General features: G+C 49.4%; 1 protein-coding gene across 3 annotated transcripts in view; it reads left to right on the forward strand.

Moving 5' to 3' along the window:
- The first annotated feature begins 939 nt into the window (after positions 1-939).
- Positions 940-23,421, forward strand: part of NWD1 (NACHT and WD repeat domain containing 1) — a 65,410-nt gene continuing 42,928 nt past the window's right edge. For 2 of the 3 annotated variants that reach the window (XM_041760524.1, XM_041760526.1), the window contains exons 1-6: positions 940-1,421; positions 3,329-3,467; positions 7,198-7,283; positions 9,040-9,156; positions 14,121-14,418; positions 20,577-21,849. In XM_041760524.1, the coding sequence (XP_041616458.1) occupies positions 7,200-7,283; positions 9,040-9,156; positions 14,121-14,418; positions 20,577-21,849 (1,772 nt within the window). In that variant the 5' untranslated portion in view covers positions 940-1,421; positions 3,329-3,467; positions 7,198-7,199. Of the gene's footprint in view, positions 1,422-3,328; positions 3,468-3,756; positions 3,763-7,197; positions 7,284-9,039; positions 9,157-14,120; positions 14,419-20,576; positions 21,850-23,421 lie in introns of those variants that run through there. The other variant, XM_041760525.1, reaches the window with a different exon arrangement.

Here is a 23,421-nt window from a genome sequence, read left to right on the forward strand (position 1 = left end):
TAATGTTTTTGCTACCTCCAAGGGAGCTTCCCATGTGCAATCTGAAACCAGCCCCTGTACTTGGAGGGCAGGGCAAGACCAGAGAAAGTCAGGCCATTTCAGATTGGTAGGTGGCAGGTTTGATAAGCAGGAGAACTTACTTACCAGGCTTGTCTCGAGTGGCTGCAGACAAGTAGATCTTCACACCATAGCAGCCAGAATCTTAAAAATGTATATAAAGGCCTTAACTGGGTTCAGTCCCATACACCATCCAGATGGTCTTAACACCACATCACTATCTCAAGGCTGTGTCCTTGGGAGAGCATCTCGTGCAGGGAGGCCCAGGGGAGTGAACACTCCAAGGACAGGGGAGGGGGAGCCTCTCGCCCACCTGGTGGGTCAAATCTGCAGTTACATGTTCTTGATGACCTCCCCCAACATGCGCACCCCACTGCAAAGAGTGCTCTGGCCCCAAATGTTAAGCAGTGCTGAGATCGAGAAACCCTGCTCTAGAAACTTAGATTGCATTTAACGCTTATGGGGACGTCAACGTTGGATGCTTTGATTCCTGATTGTGCCACTTGTTGGCTGAGCCTGGAAATAATAGGAAAAATCATGGCCTACATTTCATGTGCCCTTCACATGCCCCAAGCATGATGTTAGGCTCATCTTATAAGCAAATTTCATTGTCTCCCTGACTCTGGAGATCATAAAGCAAACTTAAGCCCGGAGAAGCCAAGTGGCCCATGCAAGGGGCTTCATCTATCTGGATCTCGTTTTTTTCATCAGTGGGGGAGAATCATAATACCCGCCTCTTGGGCACACTGCCCATGTGGAATGCCAACCAGCTGGCACCTCATGGGCCCTTAACAAATGGCCTCTTCTGTGATGAGCATATTAGCCCGACACACAACGGTTAACCATCAAGTCTGGCTAAGTGCCCAGCTAATAAGCCAGGGCCTGAGAGCCACACAATTTCTTTCATTATCCCAGTTGCTGGGTGAATTGGCAGGGAGAGACCTGGGAAGTACCTAAGACAAAAGTTACTAGGATTGCCGGGGGCCTGGCTTCCGGGCAGTGCTGCGGCCAGAAAACTTTCTTCTCCAGCCTACTTCCCCAGAGGATTTTAAGTTGGCTCTTCCACCACCAGCAGGAGTGAGATTGAGGCCAGAGCTCCCAAGGAAAACCAGAAGGCAAGCACTGCAAGGGACTTCTGTCCTTCCTGGGGAAATCCAGTCTTGCTCAGTTGCCTGTAGTGATAAATAGGAGTCAAGGAAGATGGACAGTTGTGGTTGAGCCCACTGATGTGACAGTTATTTAGTGAGCACCTACTATGTGCCAAGCATGCTGACCTTGGTGGACAGAGTCCTTGCACTCACGGAACTCACGTTCTTGTGGTGAGACAAGCAGTAAAGAAGCAAGAAGAAACATACCAGCTGGTGGTGAGTACCATGCAGAGAATTAAAATAGGGTGATAGCATTGGGAGGGACTGGGGGAGTGGTCACTGAGCAATGGGGTGGTCAGGGAGAGCCTCTGAGGAAGTGGCATTTAAGCTGAGATGTGGATGACATGAATGGATTCAGGATGGGGAATTCAGGTGCAGCATGAGGCCCTGAAGCTGTAATTAGCTAGTTGTCTTAGGCCAGGGTTCTCAACCAAGCGTGATTGTGCCCCTAGTAGACACTGGCAATGTCCAGAGATTTTTTTTTAAAGACTTTATTTATTTCTTTGACATACAGAGAGAGAGCACAAGCAGGGGGAGTGGGAGAGGGAGGAGCAGGCTCTCTGCTGAGCAGGGAGCCCGATGCAGGGCTTGATTCCAGGACCCCAGGATCAAGGCCTGAGCTGAAGGCAGATGCTTAACTGACTAAGCCACCCAGACACCCCTTGGAGATATTTTTAATCGTCACAGCTTTGGTGGAGGTGGGGAGCCCTGCTACTGGCATCCAGTGAGTCCAGGCCAGATGCTCCTCAACATCCTACAATGCACAAGATGGCCCCCACTGCAAAGAATGACCTGGCCCCAGATGCCAGTAGTGCTGATACTGGAAAAGTCTGGGTTACATGAATAGAAAGAAAGCCTAGTGTGAGCATCAAGGTCAAAGTTTTCCCATCCTCCCATGAAGTCAAGAGGTGGTAAGCAAGGGAACATGACCATGTGCCGGAGTTGGGTAGAGTCCAACAGGCCTGTTTGGAACTGAGATAAATGGAGAAAGAAATAGAGATTTGAGGGGAGACCAATTCAAGGTCATGAGATTGGTGAAGAGGTGATAGGGAAAGGCCTAGATTGACTGTGGAGTCCAGAGCTGGGGCCTAGGTGAGGTTACAAGGTGCAGCTAAATCAGAGGGTCTGGGTGAATCATGGGCAGGTGGCTGGATGAGCAAGCTGGCTCGAGGGGAGGGGATGTCCCCTGTGGGAGAAGGGGCCAGACCAGCACTCACTCCACAACCCTACCCTTCAAGGCGAATGAAAAGGTTCTCACTCTGATCCTCAGTTTTCCTCATCTGTAAAACGGTGACAGTCAATTCTGTTACGATATTTTTCAGGTCTGTGCAGGAAAGGTTAATTTAGCAGGCCTAGGTTGTCCCCACCCTGCACATGAAAGGTTTGGCCCTTGACTGGCTCCTAGGATGTGCCCTCTGAGGTCTTGGAATGTCTTGTCTGATAAGAGTGTGTGTACCTAGTGGCCTTGGAAAATGCCCCAAGAGTCTATGCTAACAATGTGATTTCTGGTGGGGACCTTGGGCCATGTGGTATCAACTCTAGAGAGGCTGGACTCTGAAGTCAGCCACGTATGTCTGTGTGACCAATGCCCAGGAAATACTTGGATGCCAAGGCTCGAGTGAGCTTCCCCGGTTGGCAATCCTCCAAGCAGGTTGTCACACATTGTTGCCGTGAAAATTCAGGGCTGCTCGCACGACTCCATTGGGAAGGGACAATCGGCAGCCTAAGCCCCGTGTCTCCTGGACACTGCTCTGCACGTTGCTGTCCTTGGCTGACCTTCATCCACGTCCTTTCACTGTAATGAACTATAACCATGAAAATAGCTTTTCCGAATTCTGTGACCTGGGGGCGATCTTGAGGACCCCTGTGAGGCAGACTCTTTTCCTGGGTGGACAAGGCAGGGAAGGAAAAGGTGTAAGAAAAGCTCCGGCTCTTTGATTGAACTGATATCACCATTTCTCAAGTGCCTGTATATAAAGTGGGGACGTGACACGCCAGCTCCCAAATGGCTTGCTCACACTGGGTTCACTGTGGGTATGTTTGGCATCCATTCTGGTTTTCGGGCACATCGTGCTTCCTTATGTGCTGATCCTGAGGGATGTGCCTTTCTCTCCTGGTCCTAGCCCACCCTTGAGTGAGTGGTTCTTACTAGCGTATCTCACAGATGATGTGACTCATGTCCCAGGAGAGAGGCCACTTGCTTAACTCCTTCAGGACAGCAATGGACAAGCCAGCGCTCCAACCAGGCCCATGGACACCCAGGTATGCTTTCCTTCTGTCTGCGGTTTGTTACTACTGCGAGGTGGGTGGGCAGGACCCAGATCACCAGGGCATGTTCAGTAATGTCAAATAATGAGAAGGTCTTCCCTGGTCATAGAGGCCGTGTTTTGGGTTAATTTTTCTCCCCTCACTCTACTGACGGATAATCGGCGTACAACGTTGTGTGTTTAAGGTACGCAACACGTCGATTTGATGCATTTCTATCTTGCACGGTGGTTACTGCGGTGGCGTTAGCTGACACCTCCAACACGCATATAATCACTATTTCTTTTTCGTGGTGAGAGAACCTTTAAGATCCGAAAAGCTAGCAACTTTCAAATATATAATACAGTATTATTAACTCTGATCCCCAGGCTGTGCATTAAATCCCTATGCCGGTCTCATTCATCTTTTAACTGGAAGCTTGTAACCTCTGACTAACATCTCCCCAGCTCCCAACCCCCATTTCCCAGTAACCATCACTCTACTTTCTGTTTCTGTGAGTTTGGCTTTTTTTAGCTTCCACGTATAAATAAGATCTTACAGTATTTGTCTTTCTCCACCTGGATTATTTCACCTAGCATAATGCCCTCCAGGTCTTTTCATGTTGTTGCAAGTGGTGTTTTTTGATTATTTCAAAAAGCACAGCTCAGTTTGATATGGGTAGGTCCTGAACTGCCCCTGGAGATTTGCTAATCTCCCTTCTTATCCAGGGAGCTGGCCTCAGGCTCCATGCCTCCTGCAGGCAAGGAGATCTGACTAGAGTGGATTTAAAGCTGGTTTCTCAGTTTCTCAGCACTGCTGACATTTGGGGACGGATAATTCTCTCTGGCCGGGCTGTCCTGTGCGTCGCAGGGTGTTGAGCAGCATCCCTGAGCTCTACCCACTAGATGCCAGCAGCTCTCCCTCCCCCAGTCGTGACAACCAAAATGTCTCCAGACGTTGCAAGGGTCCCCTGGGAAACAGAATATTCCCCCAGTTGAGAGCTGCTGGTTCGTACTGTGCATCCAGTGCCTAGATCTCTTTGGAGGGGGCAGTGAGCGCAGCACGAGGTGGGGATTCCACTAAGTGTTTCTGGCCTGCCCTGCTAGGACTGGCACAACTCCCAGCATCTGACAGCTTCCCTCTGCACACCTGGGCCCCAGCTCGGCTTTCACAGATCCCCAGGGGACCTAGGTGTTCCAGAGGCTGGCTGGTCCCCAGGCCCCAAAGCTGGGCTCCAGGAAACCATAGTTGCCGTGGTGACTGCTGAGCTCTTGGGGTGAGGAGCTGGCTGGTTGAGGGGCAAAAGGCTCCAGTGCCTGGAAGAACCAACATCCAGGGGCCTTGGCTGGGAGGCTGCTGTCCAAAGTCCTCCCATTAGTGCTTGCAGACCACGCAGAGCAGCGCTCCCCAGGGGCGCTGGAGGAGGCGGAGACTGCAGGGCACTGCGGGGGTGAGATGGACACCCCACTCCGGAAGGCTCTGCCTCGCTGCCCTCCCAGGAAGGCCACCTGTGCTCTGACCTGAGGTCTCTGAGTCCCAGGCCCCATCCTGGGGAAGGGTCATCCGGGTGGACAGGCAGCATGAGTGTGGGCCCCCTCAGCCCGGGCACCCGCCGGCGGCTTCTCCAGGGTCAGACAGGCCCCCTCCCAGCGCCTCTGTCCAGAAGTGTGGCCATCTTCATCAGCTCCACGGTCTCGGGTAAGGGGCAGGGTAGGGCTGGGGGGTCAGAGGCAAGCAGGTACTCTCGGGGAGGGGTGAGGTGGCCAGGGCATGGCTCATAGGGTCCCCTAGGAGACCTGGATAAGAATGCAGCCTGGCCAGTGGGAACTGGTGAAGGGGAGCCTCCCAGACCCTGTGTTTCCTCCTCCATAAGCCAGTCTGAAAGCCGTGAGTGGCAAATCATATAGCAACTAACATTTATGATGAATGCACTACACTACAGGCTTAAAAAGTATGAGAACCATTTCCCCCTTGCTCCCCCCACCCAGCCACCAGCCCTTGCATGACCTGACCCTCTTCACCTTGCATCTTGATCTCATAAGGTCCTCCCCTCACTCCCATGTTGTAGTCACACTGGGCTCCAGCAGGTCGTGGGACCCTTGAAACCCCAGGCCCCATAAACGGTAGGCGTTTATATATTTACTCAATGTCTGGTTCTTCTGAGCAGGCTGCAAGCCCTGTGGGGGCAAGGATCATGTATACAGTAGAGTACTGGCAAATGTTTAACAGCTCACTCCCCCCAAATCCAAATGAAACAAAACAAAACAAAAAAAAACCAAACACCTGATCCGTACCACCTGCCAATTTCTGTGGTGTAAATCCCTCCGCCAGGGTCAATTTCGAGCTGCCGATCTGACTTTTCTGACTTCGGAGGCAGGCAGAGATGTATGGTAATTCAACTGTCTCTAGTATTTCCCTGATACAAAATCAGCAGCCAGGACCGAACTGCAGAACAGAGCTCACAGTCAAATGCCATAAAATAATTAGGAAGTGATGCGTTCTGAGTATTTGCCATCTTTGCCTTTTCCATTGTAAGTTCAGATCATTTCATTGTTCATCATGGCTATGTTAACAACTGGCTCACAAAATTCCTGACGATTGAGAGCTCGGCTCTCCCAAGCCAGTAGGGGCCAGCTCCAGCACACTGTGTCATCTACATTATGTCTTGTTGGCCTCTGTGCCCCCGATGGTTAGCAGGGTTCTGAGCATAAAGCAACTTTCTAATAAATACTTTATAGGCGGATGTAAATGACCCTTGGAATGCATTAGATGGGAATGGGAAGGGCATGGGATAGAAGGCAGATCCAAGTTTGGCACCCAGGTCAGCTCCCATCCCAGGGCTGGGGTGGCTTCTTCATGCCAACAGCTTTGGGATTCCCTCCCTGAACATTCTGATGACCTCCCCCTCACCAGGTGCAGAAGACAAACGTTTCTTCTACATCTGTCTCACCCTAGGTGCTTTTACTTGTAAGATTCAGTGGCTCAACCAATGCATATTGAGCACTTGTGTTGAGTGCTGAGAAATTAGCCATGACCAAGGCAAGCAGAGGCAATTGACTTTGGGGTGTTGCAGCCCTGCAAAGTAGAAGTATCACCCCCATTTTACAGAGGGGGAAACCAACGATAGCTTGGCACTTGGCACTAGGCCACTGCAGTGAAGTCAGTGCTACAGAAGGTCTTAGAGCCCTGGGTCGGGCTGCCAGATTTAGCAAAAGCAAAGAACTGGAACAGCAAAACCAGGACACCAGTTAAATTTGCATTTCAGATAAACAATGAATAATCCTTTAGTATAGGTATTTCCCAAATAGTACCTGACATGGGATATACTCACCCTAACAGATTATTTGTTGTTTATCTGAAATGCGATCCAGCTGGGCTGATCAGATGTGCACATGCGTCCAAATGGTGCTTGGGACAGGACACACTTATGCTATCAAGTTTTTCATTGCTTCTCTGAAGTGCAAATTCAGCTGGGCATCCTGCACTTTATGTGGCAACCCTAAGCTAGGGTGACCAACCATGCTGGTTAGCTTGGACTGAGGGATTTCCTGGGATGTGGGAGTTTCAGCACTAACAACAGGAAAGTCCCTCTCTAGTTTACTTCATGTTTTTTGGATCTTTTCATTTGCCCCTGCAGGGCCCCAGCCTTAGTGAGGACAAAAGAGGCTAAAAGCAGAGCTGGGGGGCGGGGGGGGGGGGAAGAGTTCTAGGTTCTTCCAGCTAACATCCTCTGTGCTCATACTTGCAGATATGGATGCAGAGAGAGAAGCTTTGCAGAGCACTGCCTTCCCCGAAGTGCAGACCTTCTGCCAAAAGAACGGCCTGATGTTTGAGGTAATAGCTTCCTCCCTGGTTCATTGTCCACTGCCCCGAAATTAGGGACCAAGGGTGTGCCACCCCCGCTGTCACATAGGACCCTTTGCTCCAAGAGGCTCTGCACTAGTGACATGCCGGTGGAGATGAAAGTCCTCTAAAAAGACAGGGGGAGGGATGATGACCATGGCCACCGCTGTTAGCCCAGGAGGTGTGGCAGTGCTACGGGTGGCTGCCTGGGGACCCTGCTCCTTGGGCATGTCACTTTCCTGCCTTGTGTTGTTGGTTTGTCCTGCCCACCAGGCCCTCCCTGCACAGGGGCAGCTTCAGGGGGAGTCTAGGAGGACTATGGGGGTGTTTGAGGTGTATATGAAGGGAGATGTGCCTTTTTCGGGAGCACTAATGGTGTACCTGCCGGGCACAGTCACTGCAGTCCCCAGTCAGAGTCCCCTATGAATCGAGTGTGGGGTAGGGTGTTGCTCCCTGCATGTTCTGATGCGGAAACCAACGAAGCATCTTTGGACTGTTGGCTTCAACTGACCCTGACTCCTTGACATTTATGACAGCGATCCGCCCCATCAAAGGCTCCCTTGATGCTAAGATGCACAATGGTTTCTATATTACTAAGAAAGAAGCAGTTCTGGGAATTCGACTCTGCCTGCCATTGATCACGAGACACGGCTCAGTGGCAGAGGTGCTAAAAAGGAAAACATACGTGCTGAGAAGTGATGCTTGTGCTTTTAATGTCCACACAGGTGCAATGCGGCAAACACCGCCAACATCCTCCATCCGCAGATCGGAGGCAGCGGCCCGCAGAGCCAAAGCTCTTGACTGAGCCCAGTGGCTGACCCTTTCTCCCTCTCCATTCAGCCACACTCAGTAGTAGGGTGCTTTTATCCCCATGTTCCACCTCATTAGGAATTTCTGTGTCTTTCCCTCTGAGCAAAAGAATTGAGGGAGAGAGGGACATTCCGAGTCCCATCCGAGGCTCCCCTGCCTGCCTCCTTTTCCCAGCCTTTTGCCCGGTCAGCTTTGCTACCTGAATCGAGCCATTCTGCTGGCCCCCCTCAGGCAAGCAGGCAAAAGTGGACCGCAAGCGTGCGGTTGCCAAGGAGACTGCCAAGTGTGATTTTGGCCAAACTAAACACCCTCCTTTGCAAAAGAAAGCTCTGAGAACAAGTGTGGACATGTCCTCACTTAGAAAGAAGCAGTTCGAAAATGGGCAAGTTTTAAAAAAAATTTTTTTTGATATGTTGTTTTTAAGTTAACTTTTTATTTTGGATTTAGGTTTACGTAGAAGTGGCCTACAGTCCAGAGTTCTCATACGCCTGCACCCACTTTCCCCCAATTATGAACATCTTACATCATCAGGACACATTTGTCATAACTAAGAAATGGGCATTGGTACAATGCTATGAACCAGCCTCCTGGTGTCATTCAGATGTCACCAGTTCTCCCATATGTGTCCTCTCTCTGGTCGAGGACCCTATCCAGGTGACCCGGTGGGGCCCCTCTGGTCTGAGACAGTCTTTCCTTATTGCTCATGACCTTAGCAGTCTTGGAGAGGACTGAGTGGCCATCGTGCAGGATGCCCCTGACCTGGGTCTGTCTGATATTTTTCTCATGTCTATCCTGGGGATATGGGCTTCATTCCCCCCTTTGGGAAGAGACTGTCAAAAATTACTGAAGGAAACTTTATGCCTTTGTCAAAGGGAATTGAAAAAAAAAAACACCCATTGTGCCACCTCCCTCACAAATCCACGCTTGTAATCTCCAGGTTGTTGACCTGAGGTGGGGTATTCGGAACACTGAGGCCACTGACCACATGACCACAGAACTCTGCTTGGAGGAGCTCGACCGGTGTCGGAAAACATCCATAGGGCCAGCTTTTGTTGTGAGTCTCTTGAGAGGGATGGGTTGGTGTTTACTTCTCATTCCAGCCCATATATGGCTCCTACTCACTAGCCAAACCCATCAGTGGAGGGATGTGGGAGGCATTGCTGCTAGTACCTACTCTCCATTGTCTGCCCATGGCAGACATTGCTAATCGATCACAGTACTCATTTTCTACTGAGCTAGCTGGGATCCAGACATTAGTAGCCAAATGAGAGTAGCAGGTGAGCTGGGGAACAGAGCATAGAAGCCCAAGGGAATCTTAAAGTTTGCTCTGGACCTTCCCCTAGCTTCTCCATCTCATCTACTTCAAAAGGGTGGAATCTGGGGACCCTGAAAAAGCATAGAGAGGATAGAAGCCCACAAGATGTTGGGGATTTTTTTTCCTCTAGTGTGTCTCATGGTGTTGGGAGCAGCCTCTGTGGCACAGTCTAGAGCCTGCCTCGGGGCAAACCTCCTCTGACGCTAGGTGGGACCAGTTTTTCCATGTTTCTGGGTATTCTTTCCTCCCACCTCCGAAGCACCCTCTCTGTCCCCAAAATAACCCCAAGCTCACAATTAGTAGTTTGGCCTACAATTGGCAAGTGTAATTCCACATTCCTGATTTACTACAACACCAAGTTTCAGATACAACCAAAAACTATGACATTTTAGCTCATAAATCCTAGAGCAACGATCAGCAAACTATAGCCTATGGGGCAAATCTGGCCCATTGCCTGTTTTTGTATATAAAGCTTTATTGAGGGCAGCCCGGGTGGCTCAGCAGTTTAGCGCCTGCCTTCAGCTCAGGGTGTGATCCTGGAGTCCTGGGATCGAGTCCCACATCGGGCTCCCTGCATGGAGCCTGCTTCTCCCTCTGCCTGTGTCTCTGTCTCTCTCTGTCTCTGTGTCTGTTGAATAAATAAATAAAATCTTAAAAAAAAAAAAAAGCTTTATTGGCACTCAACCACATATCCTCCGTGGTTGTTTTTCAGCTACATCCACAGAGCTGAATAGTTGTGACAGAGACCACCCGGTCTGCAAAGCTGAAAAGATTGGCTATCTGACCCTCTACAGGAAAAGTTTGCTGACCTCTGTCCAAAAATGTAAAGAGGAGGAAAGTCAAGAAAGTATCTTTGCCTGAGACACCTTAGTCACAAAGAAGCTTTGAGCGGTTCCAGATAAAAAGAAAAATCTCCTGGAACGTCTCCTGGAGATTAAGTAGAATGTAGAAGAGGGTGGTCACCATTATAAAAGCTGTTTTCTGGGCAAACAAAGACAAATATTTGAGGGCTGCGCTGCTTGGCTTTAGAATCACAGTGTCTAGTGCAGTAGCCACAAAGCACATGTGGCAAATTTAAAGGTAAATAAAATAGAGTAGGATTAAAATTTCAGTTCCTCGGTCCCACCAGCCACATTGCAATGGCTTAGTAGCCCCTAATACGTAATAAAGAAACCTTCCCACACATGTTGGCCAGGTCTTAATTTCTTTCAGGGAGATCTAATCTCTGGGGCAGCCCTAGAACCTTCTGCAGTGCTGAAAGTGTGCTCATCTGTGTTGTCCAATGCTGTGGCCAGGCGCCACATGTGGCTACTTGGACAACACAGATGAGCACACTTTCAGCACTGCAGAAGATTCTAGAGCTGCCCTAGAGATTAGATCTCCCTGAAAGAAACTAAGACCTGGCCAACATGTGTGGGAAGCTTTCTTTATTACGTATTAAGTTGTATCTATATAGTTAGGCTTGTGTTTTCAGTCTTTTGCTCTGTATTTTTCTTTGTCTGTTGGCACTGGTTGTTTTTTCTTCTCCTGGTTTTACGGAGATGTTTTTGCCATCCAGCACTGTGTAAGCTTCAAATGTGCAACGTTAAGGATTTTACTTACATGTTTTATGAAATGATGACCGCGGAGAGATTATCTCATATAGGTACAAAAAAAGAGAAAGGAAAAATGTGGTCTTTTTCCTTGCGATGAGAACTCTCAGGATCTACTCCCTCAGCAATTTTCAAATACATGTGCAGCAGTGTCAACTAAGGTCCTCATGTCGTGCATCACATCCCTATATTTGTTTATTTTATAACAAGGATTTTGTGCCCTTTGAACCCCTCTAGGTCAATTATTATTGCTTTAAAATGCATCCTAGTGTTTGGAGGGCTCTACCCTTCTGCTTGCAAATCTCCCTCATACATGCCCCCCACCCCCGCCCCAATCTTCCAATTTAGTTTTCCAAATGAGCCTGACAATTGATCATTTTGTGGAGTTTCAAAAAAAAAAAAAGGAATTTTCTAAAGAAAAGCAGGTAATGGAGAGAAAAGGAACTCCAGGAGGGATTTGATTTTGCAACCCAAATTGCAAGCAGTGAAAAGCACAACGCTGCTTCCAGGTGGCATGGGGGACAGGATGATGATCTCTGGGCTTCCCCCAGGCCCAACCGGCCCGGGGGGCCTTGCTTGTCCTTCCAGAAGGGCTCCTTGGGCGGCCAGCTGATCTCTACCCACATCCCGCTCTCCTCTCGAACCAGGCATCTGTCCTCTGTCACCCGAGAGTCACGGCATCCTTCTCCTTCAGCGGCTCTGAATGGGGGTCTTCCCATGGAGCTGGGAGCTGTGCTGGTGGCCCTTGGAGAAGCGTCTCTCTGGTAAATAAGTCATTAGGCAGCGCGAGTAGCAGGGGACAGCTCCCCACGGTACTTCTTTAGAGGCTCTGGCTCTCCTGGGCCACCGGCAGCTTCAGCGTCCCCAGAGAGTTGCTCCTGGTGGCTCCTGACCTTTTTCTTTCAAGCTCTTCCTGTTGTTGCTCTGGTCCCTCAGGCAGGAGCATTTTCCACCTTCCATCTCCTTGCTGAGATCTGTGGTTCGTGGTTGGCTGGATTCTCCAGCTCCTCTCACTGCTCTGAGACTGACGCTGTGGGAAAGGCCCCCAGAGAGTGAGGTCCTGTTCAAACTCCCATCATCACAGGCTCCACTTCTCTGGGTCCCTGGGTGCACACCCCTGGAATATTCTGGTACAACCCAATGAAGAGGGGTGGGTTGACTGCTTCCATTTCATGATGCGGAAACTCAAGACTTCAGCCTCCGTGTCCTGGACCTCCTCTAGCCTAATTCTCTAGCATTCTGGTTTGCACCTTCTGTTGGGGCAGAGAGAGGGTGAACTAGGATTCTTGGCATTAAGACCAAGGTCTTAGGGCCTCACCGCTCTGCCGCAAAATCTTACCCATGGGGATAGCCTTCTGTTTCATTCCAATTTTAGTATATGTGTTGCTGAAGTGAGCACAGGGATGGCCTTATGTGTCACCACTGCCCCCCTCCTCATTGGTATTTCAACCACCTCCCCAACCTCGGCTTTCCTGCTCTGGCTCTTTGGAGCCATTGCCTGCCACAGGGCCTTTGCACGTGCTGTCCCCATGGTTTGCAATGCCCTCTGCCCAGCGCACCCCTTCTCATGTCTTATTCTTTAGCTCGATCTAAATAAAGACAGAATCCACCCCGTACCTTTGATACTCACCTGCCCCCAGGACCATGTCATAGCATGAAATTTGGGCAGGGCCAATGGAGTCCTTATCTCTTGCCACAGCTCCATGTCTGGAGTAAGCTGATACCTACATATAAGAAGCTGTAGTCTTCTCTCCCTCTGCCTGTCTCTTATTAAGGACTCTTGGGATTGCATTTAGGGCCAAGGTAATCCAGGATAATCTCCCCAGCTCAAAATCCTTCACTTAATCACATCTGCAAACACCTTTGTGCTAGTCATGGTTCTCCAGAGAAATAGAACCAATGGATAGAGAGAGAGATACATAAGAGGAGATTTATTACAGGAATTAGCTTACACTGTGATGGAGGCCAAGAAGTCCCCCCTCTGCTGTCTATACACCAGAGAACCAGGAAAGTGGGTGGTGTAATTCAGCTGTAGGCCTGAGGCCTGAAAATCAGGGGACTGAAGATGCAAGTCCTGATCTGAGTCCCAAAGCCTGAGAACCAGGAACGCCGATGTCCAAGGGCAGGAAAAGGGTGGCTCAGCTCAAGCAGAGAAAGACAGTTTACCTTTCCTAGTGTTTGGTTTTGTTTTTTCCTAATTTCTTTGGTGTTGGGGTTTTCTGGTCCTATTTGGGCCCCTGGTGGATTGGACGATGCCCACCAGCATTGGGGAGGGCTGTCTGCTTCACTCAGTTTACCACTTCGATCCCTTCCAGAGACACTGTCATAGGCATACTCAGAAATCATATTCCAGGGGCACCTGGGTGGCTCAGTGGTTGAGCGTCTGCTTTTGGCTCAATTCATGATCCTGGAGTCCGGGGATCAAGTCCTGCATCGGACTCCCCACGGAGAGCCTGCTTCTCCCTCTGCCTATGTCCCTCTGCCTCTGTTTCTCATGAGTAAATAAGTTAAAAATTTTTTTAAATTAAAAAAAAAAAAAGAAATCGTATTCCACCCACTATCTGGGCATCCCTTAGCCCAATCAAACTGACACCTAAAAATAACCATCACAACCCTTTCCCATGTAAGGTGTGTTTACAGGGTCCAGGGATTAGGGTTGGCTCTCTTTGGGGACCATTATTCACCTTCCACAAAGGGTTTTCCCAGCGAAAGATCCCTTAATGTTTGGAACCTGATCAGATTCAAAATTTACCTGTCTGATGTCCCCTACTCTTAGATACCTTCACATGCAGATGCTCTAAGGCTCTAGCCTACACTTCTTAGTGTAATTACCACCCTGGCACCACAGCCAGGCCCATTTTGGGGAGTTCAGTGTGTCTCACCAAGGGTCACAGAACTAAGCGCCCAAGCCAATTTTTTTTTTTAAGATTTTATTTATTTATTCATGAGAGACACAGAGAGAGGCAGAGGCAGGCTCCGTGAAGAGCCCGATGAGGGACTCAATCCCGGGTCTCCAGGATCACGCTCTGGGCCCAAGGCAGATGCTCAATCACTGAGCCACCAGGCGTCCCACCCCAAGCCGATTTAAACCCATGCCCCTCTCTCTGCCAGGCCCTCTTAGGTGACCAGTACGGCCCCTGTCCAGTCCCTACACTGATCGAGGAGAAGGAGTGGGAGGCCCTGAGATCCCAGCTGGCCTCCAAGCCACGCGACCTGGAGCTGGTGGCTCGACGCTTCCGGAGGGATGAGAATGCCGTGCCCCCCACCTACCTGCTTCAGGCCCTAGGCACTGCGGAGACCCAGGGGCCCGAAGAGGCCACCCTGACCTCTGTGCTGCGCTCCGGAGCCCAGGAGGCCCGGAGGCTGGGCCTCATCACCCAGGAGCAGTGGCACCGCTACCACTGGTCAGGTGAGGCTGCCAAGACCCACCCCTCTCAGGGTCCACAGGAAATGCCCCACGTTCAAATACACCCATCGAATATTGTCCAAATGCCACAGCCTGCGTGTGTGTAAAGGCCAGATCAGCCTAGCTCTTGGATCCCTGGTTCTGCGAAAGGTTATTTTACTGATCCAAGAGTTCAGCCACGTCCAATTCTCTGTCTCTTAGGACCCTCCTTTCCTCTCCCCCTCCAACTCCCTCTTCCCATCTCCCAGGGAAGCTCCTGGCTCTGGGGGAAGGCTTCTTCTTTTTTTTTTTAAGATTTATTTATTTATTCATGAGAGATACAGAGAGAGAGGCAGAGATGCAGGCAGAGGGAGAAGCAGGCTCCATGCAGGGAGCCCAACGTGGGACTTGATCCAGGGTCTCCAAGATCACGCCCTAGGCTGCAGGCGGCGCTAAACAGCTGAACCACCGGGCTGCCCTGGGGGAAGGCTTCTAAGATGACCACTATCCTGGTTTGTCTAGGACTTTTAGGGCTGCACCCAGAGAGTCCTGGAAAAACTGGAGCAGTGGGTCACCTGATGTTAGCCGGAGAGCCAGCCCTGCTGGGGAGACTGAGTCCTCCAGCCTCCCTGCACCTGCCTCAGGGGTGGAAACTGAGGTACAGAAGGGGGTCTCCATCACCTAAGGTGAGGAATAGAGGTTTGACCAGAGTCCATCACCCACTCCCAGCCGGCCCCTGAACCTTCCACCTCTAGCCTCAACCTCTGGCTCTTCCATCCTCCACACTGGTTACCAGAAAGATTTTTCTAAAAATGCAGTGTTGTTGGGGTGCCTGGATGGGCTCAGTCAGTTAAGCCTCTGACTCTTGGTTTAGGCTGGGGTCACGATTTCAGGGTCGTGAGATCGAGCCCCATGTCTGGCTCTGCACTGAGCATGGGACCTGCTTGGGATTCTCTCTCTCCCTCTGCCCTTCCCCCTGCTCTCATTACCTTTCTCTCTAAAATAAATAAATAAATCTTTTAAAAAAATGGGAGTGTTGCCAAGCCATTTCCCCACTGCTTGCTGCCAGCAAGAAACAGATCTTATCATTGTTCACAGGTTTAGTAATATGTCAGATATGGCCATTTATATCACCCAAACTATTAAGTATATGAATTTCTCTTACTAAAAATATTAAAAACATGAACTCATTCTATCCACATATTAAATATATGGATTTATATTATGAACATATTAAATACATTGATTTATTTAAAGATTTTTGAATAGCAATTTATGTCAATAGCATTTTCATTGTACTAAAATATATCACCATCTATTATATATATTAATTCTAGTAATGAGATATCAATTTTTTAAAATAAGCTTTTTATTTGAAGATAATTTTGCTTTTTTATTTGTTATTTTATATTTTATTTATTTATTTGAAAGAGAGCATGAGCAAGGGGAAGGACAGAGGGTGAGGGAGAAGCAGACTCCTCGCTGAGCAGGGAGCCGGACGTGGGACTCGATCGCAAGACCCTGAGATCATGAACTGAGCCAAAGGCAGACGCTTAACAAACTGAGCCACCCAGGTGCCCCTATTTGGGGATAACTTTAGATTTGCAGAAAAATGACAATGTTATAAAGCTACAAAGATATACAGAGTCTGGGGCAACCCGGATGGCTCAGCGGTTTAGCACCGCTGTTGGCCCAGGGTGTGATCCTGGAGACCCAGGATCGAGTCCCACATCGGGCTCCTGGTGCATGGAGCCTGCTTCTCCCTCTGCCTGTGTCTCTGCCTCTCTCTCTCTCTCTCTCTGTCTCTCATGAATAAATAAATAAAATCTAAAAAAAAAAAAAAGATATACAGAGTCTCTGTGTGTTATTCACACAGAGAAATTAACCTCTATGTGACCACTGTACATTTGCCAGAAGTAATAACATCAGTACGTGACAATTAAGTAGACTCCAGACTATTAGAGTTCATCGGTTTTGCCATTAATGTTTTTCTGTTCCATGATCCTGTCCAGGTTCCCACATTGCATTTAGTTGTCACATCTCAGGTCCCCGTGGACCTGTCTCAACCTTTCCCTATTTTTCATGACTTTGACCATTTTGAGGAGCGCTGGCCACGCACGTCTTTTGTGGAATGTCCCTCAATCTGGGCTTGTCTGGTGTTTTCTCATGGTTGGATGGGGGTTATAGGTTTCTGAGAGGAACACCACAGAGGTGAAGTTCCTTCCCTTTCTCATCATATCAGGGGTACCTGATGCACACCTGTCATCACAGGTGAAGCTAACTCGATACTTTGGTTAAGATTAGGAATGAGGTACCATTTTTTAATTCAGCGCCTATATGAATAACAATGTTAATGGCTACTGTTTATTAAGCGCTTACCACGTTGCTATTGCTCGCTCTATGACATGAATCCAAATGTGCTAATTGCTTTCATAGAGATTAACTGCCACTGGGACTATAATCAGCCCCCGGGGTCTGAGCTTTGGGATGGGCCTGGACTTGCAGCCTTGCCCTTTCTCAGCTGTACTGACCCCTGGCAGGTTGAGAGCCCCAGTTTCCTCATCTATAAAATTGAATTAGTTAGAGTCACTGTGGGGATCTTGCCCCATAGTCTCTTCCCAACCATGATCTCTTTTGATCAAATCCAGCCCATTAAGAATTCCCACTCAAAAGAGTGCCTGGGTGGCACAGTCGGTTAAGCGTCTGACTTGTGATTTTGGCTCAGGTCATGACCTCAGGGTCGTGAGATCAAACCCTGCATCAGCTCCACTCTCAGCAGGGAGTCTGCTTGAGATTCTCTCTCCCTCCCCCTCTGCCCCTCCCCCTGCTCTCTCTGTTAACTAAGTAAACAATTAAAAAAAAAAAAAGATTCCCTGCTTGAAAGAACAAACAGAAACTCCTGGAAAGTAGCAGAAAGTATAAACGCATGCTAGCGACAGTGTCTTCAGAGCACATTTCCAGGGCCCTTGCTCAGTTGTCTTCTTTTCAGCCTTTTTATTTTGAAATGGAGAGTCACAGGAAGTAAAAAAAAAAAAAAAAGTAGGAAGTCGTCCCATGTATCCTCCACTCAGTTTCCCCCAAAGGTAGCATCTTGCAAAACTGAAGTACAGTATTACAACCAAGAAGTTGACGTTGTGACCACCAGACAAAGCATCACTTTCACGGACGTGTGTGTGCATGTGTACGGTACACGTGCGCACAGATATTTCATGCTAGGAAATTTTAACACCTGTGTAGCTACGAATAACTGCCACAGTCCATATGAGGGACTATTTCCTCACTGCAGAGGTCCCTCCCACTACCTTTTTAGAGTCACACTGGGCCCCCCACCCAGGCCTCAACCCCCAGCAACCAGTAATCCATTCCTTTTTTTAAAAAATTTTATTTATTTATTCATGAGAGACACAGAGCATGAGAGGGAGAGCAGAGACACAGGCAGAGGGAGAAGCAGGCTCCATGCAGGGAGCCAGACGTGGGACTCGATCCCGGGTCTCCAGGATCACGCCCTGGGCCGAAGGCAGCACTAAACTGCTGAGCCACCCGGGCTGCCCCAGTCATCCATTCCTATAATTGGTTATTTCAACAATTATAGAATGGGGTCACACAGTCTACGACATTGTGAGACGTGCTCTGCTCCTTCAGCATAACGAGCTCAGCTTTTCACAAATGTTGTTTCATAGAAGATCCTGCCAGCAGCCCCACGGAGGTTAAACTAGTCCACCCATGTTCCGGGAGAGGAAACAGACTCAGAGAGACACAGTGATTTGACCAAGGTCACGAAGCCCGCAGGTGGCAGAGCAGATGGTCTTGGATTGATTCGTGCTGAAATGTGTCCCAGAAGGATCCCATTTCAGGATTGTCAGTTGCCTTGATCCCTGACTTCCATTCTTGGGGCCGAGAGGGGAGTGGTGACACTCCGAGGAGGGCATCTGAGTGGCTCTTATCCTGGCTCTGAGACCGAGTTCTGTCTCCAAGGGCCTGACTCACTCAGCTCCAGAGACCCGGGAGCCTCTGCTGAGCCCAGGGTGGCTTAAAAAATAACTCCTCCGGTCTGACTGCTCTTTCAAAACAATGGCCTCGGAGGGGAAATCAGTGTCTGCTCTTGGCTCTGGAAAATATGGGTCCTCGGGGCAGCTTCTGTATGCTCTGGGACAGGGGTCAGCCAACTGTGGCCCAAAGGCAAAATTCAGCCCACTGCTTGTTTCTGTAAATAAAGTTTTATTAGCACACACTCAACGTATTGGTTTGCATGTTGTCTATGGCTGCTTTCACTCTATGACAGCAGAGTAGAATAGTCGGTGGGGTCTTTTTTAAAAGATTTTTAAAATTTATTTATTCATGACAGACACAGAGAGAGAGAGGCAGAGACACAGGCCGAGGGAGAGGCAGGCTCCCTGCAGGGACCCTGATGTGGGACTCGATCCCAGGACCCCATGATCACAACCTGAGCCGAAGGCAGACACTCCACCACTGAGCTACCCAGGCATCCCCAGAGTTAAATAGTTGTAAAGAGACCATTTGACCTGTGAAGCCTAAAATATTTCCTATCTGACCCTTTAGAGAAAAGCATGCTGACCCATGCTCTCAGCCTCTAGGCTCATTAAAAACTTTTCTCCCCAGCCACCATGCCTTTGCAGCAGTTTTCTGTGGCTTCAAATGCCCTGTCTGTCCTTCTCTGCCCAGGATAGACAGATGTCCTCATCTACCTGTCTGTCCATGTCTGTGTCCATTTCTTCACTAAGACTGCAATAACCACTCCACAAAGGCAACAGGGACCTTTGTACATTTTTCTCTCTGCTAGACGCCACAGTGTGGAGAGCAGAGGCTGGCCCAAGTGGGAGATCAACAAATGTTTGTTGAATTAATGTGTCACATCGGAGGCACCCAAAACTGACAACAATGGATTTTCTTCCCATTGAAGTGACATTCGCATAGCATGAAATTAACTGCTTTAAAGTGAAGAATTCAGTGACAGTTAGTGCATTCACAATGTTGTGCAATCATGACTTCTATCTAGTTCCAGAACATTTCCATCACCCCCAAAGAAACTCCATACTCATTAACAGTCACTCCCTATCCCCTTCCCCCAGCCCCTGGCAACTACCAATTGGCTTTCTGCCTCTATGGATTTGCCTGTTCTAAACATTTTGTGTACATGGAATCAGACGGTGTGTGGCCTTTTAGGACTGGCTTCTTTCACTCGGCCCAGTATTTTCAAGGTTCATCCGTGCCGTAGCATGAAGCAGAGCTTCATCCCTTTTTATGGCTGAAGAATATTCGATCGTATGGATGGATTACATTGTGTTTATCCATTCATCACTTGATGGACCCTTGGGCTGTTTCCACCTTTTCGCTACTGGGGATAATACTGCTGGGAACTTGGGTCACAGGTATCTGTTGGTCTATGTTTTCAGCTCTTTGGGGTCCATACCTAGAAGTGGAATTCCTATAGAAATTCCATATTTAACTCTTTATGTTTGATGGTATTTTTTTATAATGGGGCTACTTCTCACATACAACCTCTGTGCTGCCTATACCAAGGCTTCTTTGATTAATAATGACCGAATTAGTGCTCTTCTTGGCTTGGCCCCTGGACCAGCAGTCTCCGCATCACCTGGGAGCTTTTTGGAAATACAAACCCATGGGCCCCGCCCAGACCTGATGAATCAGAACTCCTGGCGGCAGAGCCCAGCCATATGGGTTTTTTTTTTTTTTAAGATTTATTTTTATTTTTATTTATTTATGATAGACCTAGAGAGAGAGAGAGAGAGAGAGGCAGAGACACAGGCAGAGGGAGAAGCAGGTTCCATTCTGGGAGCCAGACTTGGGACTCGATCTCGGGACTCCAGATTGCGCTCTGGGCCAAAAGCAGGCGCGAAACCGCTGAGCCACACAGGGATCCCCAATACAGGTTTTTTGAGCCCCCAAGTGACTCTGGCAAACCATAGTCCTCTGGCCAAATTGGGCCCACTGCTTTTTTTTTGTAAATAAAGTTTTATTGGAACACACTTGAGTGCATCAGTTTGCACATTGTCTATGGTAATGCCAGGTGACTCCAGCACACATTAAGTGTGAGAACCAAAGTCCTTACCTCCCAAATATGTCTCTCAAGCGTCACTACTTGGGCCAACTTATCACACAATGATGACCACACTCTGTTCCCATTTTCCCCACTTTTTTAGTCATTGAGTGGGAGATAGACCGGGGCCTGCTGAGCTTGACAGACGGAGACCAGGGGGCGACTGTCTTCTTGAGAGAGATCCAAGACCTCAACAAACACATCCTGGAAGACTGCGCCCTCAAGATGGTGGACCGGCTCGCAGATGGCTGCCTGGACACAGATGCCCAGAACCTTCTCAGTGGCCTCAAGGGACGCATTGCCGACACACAACCTGGAGTCCTCAAGGCCCACCACCTGCCATGGAGCCGAGACCTGGTGAACCCCAAAAACAAGGCTCATGCTCGGTACCTGAAAGAGCTGGGGGAGCAGTTTGTGGCCAGGGCTAACTACCAGGTCCTTGAGCACCTCCGGGAGCAGGAGGCAGGCAGGCAGGAGTTGGCATGGCTCTACCAGGAGATCCGCCACCACCTGGGGCTGAGCACCGAGGCCACCTGGACCTTTTGTGGCCGCCAGGAGCTCCTGGCCCAGCTGGGACAGCGGCTCCGGCAGAGCGATGGCCATCCCCACTCACCCCTGGTGCTTTTTGGACCTCCAGGCATCGGAAAGACAGCACTGATGTGCAAGTTGGCAGAACAAATGCCGGGACTGCTTGGCCGCAAGACAGTGACCGTCCTGCGGCTTCTGGGGATGTCACAGATGAGCTCCAACGCCCGAGGCCTGCTCCAGAGCATCTGCTTCCAGGTGTGCCTGGCCTACGGGCTGCCCCTGCCTCCTGCCCAGGTCCTGGAGGCCCATGCCAGGGTGGTCCAGTTTTTCCACACCCTCCTCCACACTGTCTCCTGCCGAAACTTCGAGTCACTTGTGATCCTGTTGGACTCCATGGATGATGTGGATTCCATCTGCCGCGCCCGGAGGGTCCCCTGGCTGCCTCCCCAGTGCCCCCCGAGGATCCACCTTATCCTCTCAGCCTGCTCGGGGAAGCCGGGGATTCTAGACATCATGAGACAGACGCTGATGGACCCAGAGGCCTACTGGGAGGTGAAACCCCTCTCCGGAAACCAAGGGCAGGAGATGATCCAGCTCCTGCTGGCCGCCTCGCGGAGGACGCTGAGCCCAGGGCAGAGGGAGCTGCTCTGGGCCAGCCTCCCAGAGTGTGGGCACCCAGGACGGCTGAGGCTGGCCTTTGAGGAGGCCCGGAAGTGGGCCTCCTTCACCATACCTGCCCCTCTGGCCTCCACTGCTAAGGAAGCGATCCATCAGCTGTGTGCCCGCCTGGAGCAGACACACGGGCAGCTCCTGGTGGCCCACGTGCTGGGCTACATCGTGTCCTCCCGGTAAGTGTCTGTCGTTTACACCCTCTTCGTAAATGAGAATGATGCGTTCACGCCTCATGGCTCTGAACGGATATTTATTCTTTCACTGTTCTGGAGGCCGCAGTCTGAAGTCAAGGCATCGACAGGGCCGTGCTCCCTCCGGAGGCGCCAGGGGAGAATCTGTTCTAGGCTTTTCTCTTCATTTCTAGTGTGGCCAGCAACCTTTGGCCTGTAGACTGCCATCTCACAGCCTCCTCCCTGTGTGCCTTCCTGTCTGAATTTCCCTCTTCTTGTAAGGACGCCGCTCACTGGCTCAGGGCCTGCTCTGATCTAGTGTGACCTCCACGTACGCGGACTGCTTCTCTAGAGACAGGCTTCGCAGGCTTCCGGTGGGCACGCACGTTGGGGATGCTGTTCAACTCAACACAATTCATGTGTCATAAAGTGCCCTCTTTGAAAGCCCGCGATGACCCAGTGGCATTTAGGACGCTCACAGTCTTGTACGATCACTATCCATTTCTAGAACATTCCCATTACTGCAAAGGGAAACCCCATCCCCATTAGCGGCCACTCCCCACCCCCAGCCCCGAGCGGCCCCAACCTGCTTCCTGCATCTATGGACCTGCTGGTGGTATTTCTTTTGTACGGTTTTTACTTTGAAATACTTTGAAATCATAGACTAGTGGAGGAATTCCCATAGTATTAAACTAGTGCAAAGAATGGCCCATATATCACAGTTTCTCAGCCCTACTGATATTGGGGCTGCATCATCAGTATGTGGGGGCTGTCCTATGCACTATAGGATGTTGAGCAGCATTCTTGGCCTCGACTCTGGCTACTGGTAGTACCCTGAGTGGTGGCAACCAAAAATGTCTCAGAATATCACCAAGAGGCCCTAGTCAAGAACTACAGTTCTATGCCCTTCTTCTGGGATCACTGATGTGCTGCATTAGCTTTCTCTCCCTAACCCCCTCTTTCTTTTTTCTTTCTTCCTTTCTTTCTTTCTTCCTTCCTTTCTTTCTTTCTTTCTTTTCTTTCTTTTCTTTCCTTTCTTTCCTTTCTTTCTTTCTTTCTTTCTTTCTTTCTTTCTTTCTTTCTTTCTTTCTTTCTTTCTTTCTTTCTTCTTTCTTTCTTTTGAGGATTCATTACAGGCATTATTCCCCTTTACCCTTAAATGCTTCACATATTTCCTAAGAACAAGGTCAATCAGAACCCCCATGTCACCACAGAACAATTTAAAAATTCAGGAATCAATCAGAACCCCCATGTCACCACAGAACAATTTAAAAATTCAGGAAATACATCACAGATCCAATAATACTATCTAAGACACAGTTTACAGTAAAAGTTTGCCACTTATCTCAAAAACGTTCTTTATAGCCTCCCCCCTCTTTGCCTCCAAGCCACTATCCAAACCGGGATCACATGTCACATTTAGTTGTCAAGTTTCTTTGGTCTCCTTTAATTTGAAACATTCCACCATCTGTTTTTGTTCTTTTGGAGAGTCCAGGCCAGTGATTTTGTAGATCAGTGCTTCTCGACCCTCAATGCAGATAACATCTCAGGTCTTGTTTTTGAATAAAGAATCTGTTT

This window comes from Vulpes lagopus, chromosome 7 (genome assembly GCF_018345385.1).
Source record: "Vulpes lagopus strain Blue_001 chromosome 7, ASM1834538v1, whole genome shotgun sequence".
NCBI classification, from domain to species: Eukaryota; Metazoa; Chordata; class Mammalia; order Carnivora; family Canidae; genus Vulpes; species Vulpes lagopus.